Source organism: Nicotiana attenuata, unplaced genomic scaffold, assembly GCF_001879085.1.
Source record: "Nicotiana attenuata strain UT unplaced genomic scaffold, NIATTr2, whole genome shotgun sequence".
Classification (NCBI taxonomy): domain Eukaryota; kingdom Viridiplantae; phylum Streptophyta; class Magnoliopsida; order Solanales; family Solanaceae; genus Nicotiana; species Nicotiana attenuata.
The window spans coordinates 85,513-92,729 of NW_017671480.1; the positions used below are offsets into that span (position 1 = coordinate 85,513).

At 36.5% G+C, this 7,217-nt stretch overlaps 1 protein-coding gene across 3 annotated transcripts in view; it reads left to right on the top strand.

Moving 5' to 3' along the window:
- LOC109208556 (DExH-box ATP-dependent RNA helicase DExH5, mitochondrial) overlaps positions 1-2,659 on the top strand; it is a 31,180-nt gene extending 28,521 nt beyond the window's left edge. For 2 of the 3 annotated variants that reach the window (XM_019371681.1, XM_019371682.1), the window contains exons 16-19: positions 128-187; positions 268-420; positions 557-667; positions 835-2,659. In XM_019371681.1, coding sequence (XP_019227226.1) covers positions 128-187; positions 268-420; positions 557-667; positions 835-1,296 — 786 coding nt within the window. In that variant the 3' untranslated portion in view covers positions 1,297-2,659. Of the gene's footprint in view, positions 1-127; positions 188-267; positions 482-556; positions 668-834 lie in introns of those variants that run through there. The other variant, XM_019371683.1, reaches the window with a different exon arrangement.
- Positions 2,660-7,217: the final 4,558 nt, after the last annotated feature.

Here is a 7,217-nt window from a genome sequence, read left to right on the forward strand (position 1 = left end):
TCCCCCCTCCCCCCACCCCCCCCCCCACACCCACACCCACCCACAAACAAAAAAAAAAACACACTCTGTAGTGAACATTGAAGTATCCCTGCTTCGGATGGTGGTACTGATATTAATGCTTTTGCAGCATAATGAAAAGTCATTTTCGTTGAAAACAATGGAAGATGGTCAGGTGCTTTTACACTCGGTGAGTATGCTACCCCGTATTTGGTGTTCTTTGATTCAAGTCACATTGATTTAATTCTCTCTTTCTTGTTATATACAAAGAACTCCATTAATGCCCGGGACTCCAGGATACCATATCCCTGGCTGATTTTCAATGAAAAGATCAAAGTAAACTCTGTCTTTCTGCGGGATTCCACAGCTATCTCCGATTCAGTGCTGCTTCTATTTGGAGGAACCATCTCAGAAGGGGAAGTGGTGAGCTCCCATCTTGCCCTCCTTTGATCCAAGATCCTGAAGGAGAATTTTGTGTACAGATGTAACTCCAACTCTAAATTAACCTACTTACATATATATTCTCTTGTTGATTTGAATGATTTTCTTCATTTCACAGGACGGTCACTTGAAAATGTTAGGTGGATACTTAGAGTTCTTTATGAGCCCCACTATAGCAGAAATGTATAGAAGTCTAAGAAGAGAGCTTGATGAGTTAATTCATACTAAAGTAAGTCATTGTTTACTATCTCTGTTTGTCTTTGCTAATGGATTGGTGCACAATAGATGCAATGCTATTGTGATTTGTGCCTTCTCAAGTCTGTAGAAGTGCAGATTTTGTTACTTTAACATTTTTTGAAATAATTGTTAATTGAAGTTGACAATTGGCATGTACAGCTCCTGAATCCTAGGATGGATGTACATAGTTATCATGAACTTCTGTCAGCAATACGGTTGCTTATCTCAGAGGATCAATGCGGTGGCAGATTTGTTTTTAGTCGTCAGGTTTTAGTAACTTCCAAGCCATGTGCTGCAGCAGCTCCACCAGCTCCGATGTCAAGGACAGAAAGTGGTCCCGGGGGTGAAAATTCTAAGTCTCAGCTACAGACGTTGCTGAATCGAGCAGGGTATGCAACACCAACCTACAAGACAAGGCAACTTAATAACAATCAGTTTCAAGCAACTGTAGAGTTCAATGGGATGCAGATAATGGGACAGCCTTGCAACAACAAAAAACAAGCTGAAAAAGATGCAGCAGCTGAGGCTCTGCAATGGTTGTTGGAAGGGCACTGTGCAGGTCCCGATTACATTGAGCGGATGTCTCTGTTTCTGAAAAAGAGCAAGACAGAGCATAGATGAGTTGGGATTAAAGCAGACATCACAAACTGGCATTAGTGTGATGCTTGGGACAGCCTCACGCCCTTGGTTTTGCTCGGGATGAGTTCATAGGAGCATCCTATTTTGGCAGCTTTACAAATATACACGAATATGATATGCAATCCATGAGCAATCATAAAGTATGCCTACTAATGGCAGACTGATTTTCATGTCTCATGAAAATGCGCGGTGGGCTCAGCAGCATAGACTGCCTCTGAAATCTGAAATAAAACTAGATCCGAGGGGCTGGAGAACAATTTTGGATCTCTTGGCTTCTTTTGACTTTGTCCTAAGTATGCCTTTTCAGCTGCTCAGCCTGGTCATCGAGGGAATGCACCCGAAATTACAACATCTTAGCAATGAGGAAATGTGTCATATATTTGCGAAGCAAATCAATGCTCTGGCATAGTTAAACGCAATGATCAAGTTTATCTTTATCCTTTTGTATATATTAAAGGTTTATGAAATCATTCCATTTTGCTATTAATGGCTTCTGAGAATTTTGGAAGGTCAGCTATCTGGATTTTTCTTTTCATATGCTTTTCCTAAAAGGGTCCGGTGCCTGTTGGTTACATCTCGAAGCTATTTGACTGCTGCTCACTGATGAATATACGCAGAGGCGAATCAAGAATCTTAAGCAATATCTGTGGAGTATCACTACATCTATAGTTCCTTTGCCAGATATAGCTGTCAGTCTAACATAAGTATGTACGTTTTTTAGAATTGTTTTAATATATGTGTGTTTGCATACAATCTTCAAGCTGAAGCCAACGAGTTTGGAGCATCCAGTTTAGTCCTTTATGCCAGTGCTGCTGAATTCTCTGTTGTGCGGACTTTCCGAAACAGCTGCAGCACCCGTGTCGGATCTTCCAAAAATGCATTACCGTTGGAGGATCCAACACGCCCCACCCGCATTTTCGGAAAATCCGAGCAATATAGCTGCTGATAGGCTGCTTGAATATCGTTAAGTGCTCAAAATGCTAGCACCAAGATTGAGCCTGCAAGTGCAAGTGGTTGGTTGCATGTACAAGTTATTATGATTTGTACTTCCTACCTTTTCAGCATTTTCAAAGGGTGTCAGGTTCATTCTACTAGGTTACACTAAAAACTCGTGTAGTTTTATGGCTAGAAGTAGACTCTTCGAATTTTCTCTCCTCTCGACTTTTCAAGGAAATCGAATTGACAACTTATAATCAATCTATTCAAATGGTACACGTGTCATTGATTTTACTGGAGGGTCAATTTTGTGTATGATACCTGCAATGAGTTTCAGGTGGATATTTTCTTTGTTATCTTAGGTCTTGTTAAACGCCATTGAGTAAAGTTTGTGAATTTTGATTCTTCAGAATGTGCAAGTATGATGTTGTTTCCTGTATTAAGTCAGACACTATTCGAATGCTATAGAAATCGAGCAATCCTGAAGGTCCAGTGCAGATTACTACTTTCCTCTTCTTTTCTTTCCTTTTTTTTTTCTTTAATGTAATGGTATAAATTATGTCGTCCAAACTAACAAAAATTTTCGACCAAGTAAATGAAGTTGAATACGACAAATTCAAATGCAGCACTTGAATATAAAATACAATATTAGAGATGCAATGGTGTGGAACTACATAGCATAATGCATTTGACAAATGTTACAAAATGAATATTTTGGAAAAATACCCACTCTAACTTAATAAACTGCAAAAGTCGATGCCATTCCTCATCATTGCCGTTCTCCTTATAGATTTAATTTGTCAACCTCCTGCAGTGGAGTGTTACATGCTATAAGCAACACTATAAGCAGGCAAATATCTAGCTCAACAATCAGGAGCTACAAAGAGAAGTGATAACATATGCCAAAATCACACTGCCTTATACCCTAAGACACAATTTGTAATAAGTTTGATGTTAAGAGTGAAATATTACAATCCATTTTTTTGGAAGATATAAATAGTGAACATCGTAGTAATATTTCCAAGTTTGGTCTTCTTTAATTGCCTATACGACACAAGTAAGAAACAATATCTATCTAGACAACACAAGTAAGGCAGTTATCCCATATATTTTTTTATACAAATCATGCAAAATATCTTCCAGCCTGGTATTTTTGCTGTCTGACAACAGTTCGTCTATGAAGGTCACTATACCGAAAGAAGCTTGATGATTTTCACTTTGTGCATTTTTCTCACATGCACAGTAACGGTTTTTTTCAAGGGTCCTTACCGAAAATGCAGGGGCATGGAAGATCGGCTGCATGAATCCGCCACGTACAACCTTCTAAGGCACATTTTTGCATAGTGAACCAGGTCACATTTCACTATGTGAAGCTCGAAATATTGTGCAAAGGAAGCATCTTTAATTGTAGTACTGCAGAAGGCCTTGACATCAATAAGTCTTGGCAAGCAAATAAGTTGTCTCCTTGATCCTCCATAAGAAAACATTTTATGAGAGAGCAGTATTAAGTAGCTAGGATCCCCAGTCAGCTTAAGGGAGAGGCTGTGAGCAGGAATTGCTGAAGAGCATCGGCCTAAAACTGGATATTCAAGTAAGAAAACTTCGTTAGTGTGAGGCGTGAGCCGACATGCAGCCTAGCAGATAGAAATTGTGAGCACAAAATCTGGACAAAAGTTGAATGATGCTCTCGTGAAAAATCTCAAGCATCGATCGAGGAGAGTCAAATGCTTCAGTCGGAGGTGCAAAATCGTGATTAAAGAAAATCCTAACTCATTAACAGATGCCTTTTTATCGATGTAGTCAGTAGCACATGCAGCAGACTGAGAATCAACTGCATCAAAAATAAAAATGTTCTGGTACACATATATTAAGGATAAATTTCTGTTTTCACTCATGCAGATATCTCTCTCATGAGCTCATATGATCCTCTGCATATTTGTACATTATTCCAGGAGGTTTTTACTTTACTGGCACATCCGAGTAATATTGTCACATTTCTCATGCACGAATGAACAAACATACATAAGTTATATTTATATCAAAACCCTGAACCTTTCTTTTGATTAGGTAAATAATATTTCATCAGAAACCCAACACTGTCTCTATACGAAATGAGTATCATAGTAGTAGAAAAATAGAATTAAAGAATCTTGCTCCCAAAGTTAATATACTTCCTCGCTTTTTTTTTTTTTTTTTTTTTTGTGCGAGTAGTTGCACTTTTGGTCTTCACCTTTTGGTGAATTTGATTTTTGTTTTTATGGTATTTTGCTAAATACATTTTAACTCTGCAAATGTATCCAAACTATGTTGTTACCCCTAAAAATATGAAGTGAAAGCACAAACTAGTATTTTATAGTCAGTCATGTGGTTTAGTCAATAATATTCGATTAAACTCAACTCACCTGACTCAACATATGGAGGGCTATAAGCTTAACTGACTGAAAGTTAAATTTAATAGATATCACAATCCCAGAATTGAAATTTGTCAGTAACCTAGGGACTAAAACCGCAATGTTCCTTTGATTATAGTATCTTCTGATTTTGTCAAATGAAGATACCCTATTTTCCTCCTTTACTAGTATCTATAAACATGCGTCGCACGTTAATAGTAGCACATGATGGTTTAAATATTTATTTATATAAATGAAAAATAAAATTTAATTAATAAGAGAAATTTTATATATGATACTACAACAATCATCTAAATGCCGAAAAATATTGTTACATTAGCATAATACGTAAATTCAAAAGGAAAAGACATCATCAGAACTTACATAAATGATCAATTTTATTCATGTTAAATAGATAATTATGTATTGAAGTTTAAAGGTATCTAATGTGATGATATCTTACCGAACACTTCTTTATAGGCGGTGTTTTTTTTGTATATATTTCCTTATAATACTTTGGTTGTTCTGCCATAACCAGAACTCATGTTGTCGATATTGATATCTCTTTTGAAAGTGCAACATGTAGTTATTTGCGTAAGAAAACATATTATGGTAAATATAGTCCAATATTTAGGATGTTTGTCCTTGTGCTTTATTTATTACGGAAAAGGATCAAAAATATCCCTTTACTATTGAATATTGTTTATACTTATCCTCCGTTATACTATTTGGTCTAATCTGTCCCTACCGTCTGACTATTAAACATATTTACCCCTCAGTTTAACGGAGGGGACACGTGTCAGTCTTCTAAGCATATTTAACCCCTAACCCATTACCCATATTGATTACCTAATACCCATAGCCTTAAACCGGACCCATTCCAAGACCTAAATAACTAAACCCTCCTCTCTTTCTCTATATTTCATCTCCGTCACCATGGAAGCTCCTTCCTACATGACAATAAGAATGCTGAAATGGTTAAGCTTTGTCCCAAATAACTAACACCAAGTAATCATTTTATTGTTACAAATAGCACCGAAGAACATGGGCTAAAAGTTGTAAAGTTGTGGGCCGTTCTTGCTTTTTCCCCTTCAATTTTCACCTTAATTCAGTAGATAATCGTGAGGTAAACACAAATATCATATAATATCAGATTTTTTGAACTCCAAACAGCCGAAACAGTGTCGAATTTCAGATTCAAAGGTCCACCATAGACGAAGAAGCTTGAAGCTTCGAAATGGAATTTTTGAGCCAAGCTCTCATACGGTCAGCTATAGATTCTTCTTCCTCAATCCAAGTTTCAGCAGTGTATTAACAATTCAAGCTTAATAACTAACAATAATATCAGTAGAATAATTCAATATTTCGACCATTATTTTTTCAACTTGCGATAACTTAACAACCCAGCAGTAGTTCAATTTTTTTTACCCAATTATTCAAATCAGTTGCTAGCACAATTTTGACACGAAGAGCGGGTCCAAACAATCAAACCAATTCGGATTTTCTAGCACCCAATAGTCGCACCGGTGACTTTTAACTTGAAAAATTTTCAGAATCAAGGAGGGGAACGATGAACCCGAACAACAAAGAGTTCTAAATTTGCACCTCCGATCTCTTTCAAAGTTACCGTGTAACAAAGTTTTCAGCTCAACAACTACTCCGAATCACATCTCAAGCAACATTTTCAACTTCGAATATGACAAGTCCTTTTAGGAGCATATTTGAAAACCCAACAGAGAAGGAATGAAATTTTTTTCTTTTGGAATTTTCTAATAACTTTCGGTTATTTCTAATTCGGATATCAAGACAATAAATGAGGAAATATTGAATAATTTCTTAACCTAATTCTCTGAAACAAAAAGATACATTTTTAAGAAATTTGAAAGCACTTAGTCTTGGAAGAAGGAGATGAAATATAGAGAAATGAGGGTTTAGTTATTTAAGTGTTGGAATGAGTCGGGTTTAAGGCTATTGATATTAGGTAATCACTATGGCTCGTGGGTTGGGGGTAAAATATGCTTAGAAGGCCGCCACGTGTCCCCTCCGTTAAACTGAGGGGTAAATATGTTAAATAGTAAGACGGTAGGGACAAATCAGACCAAATAGTATAACGGAGGGTAAGTATAAACAATATTTAATAGTAGAAGGGTATTTTTGACCCTTCTCCGTATTTATTATAACTACAAAACAGAAACATACTTAAAATTATTTTACACAAATTTAAGGATATTCTTTAGTTTCGGAAGACGAAAGTTGAATTCGAGGATAAACACATACTTAGAAGCACATTGATCAGTATGATAAGTTCTGCATGTATGACGTTATTGTCAAAACTTCTATATACCATACGTGTACTATTACATAAGCTATTCAGCGGATCTAAGTTTCCAGTAGCATGACGGGCATATTTTTCTTCAAAATCAACCTATATGCAATAGAAGATCAATTTTAACTTAGTCCATTATATATGTGGTCACAGTAATATACGTAAGAAATAGTGAACTTTTTTTTTGGTGGAAAAGATAGTTATATTATAGCTAAGCTCGTATAAGAAAGCCGTTTACAAGATGCCTGAGA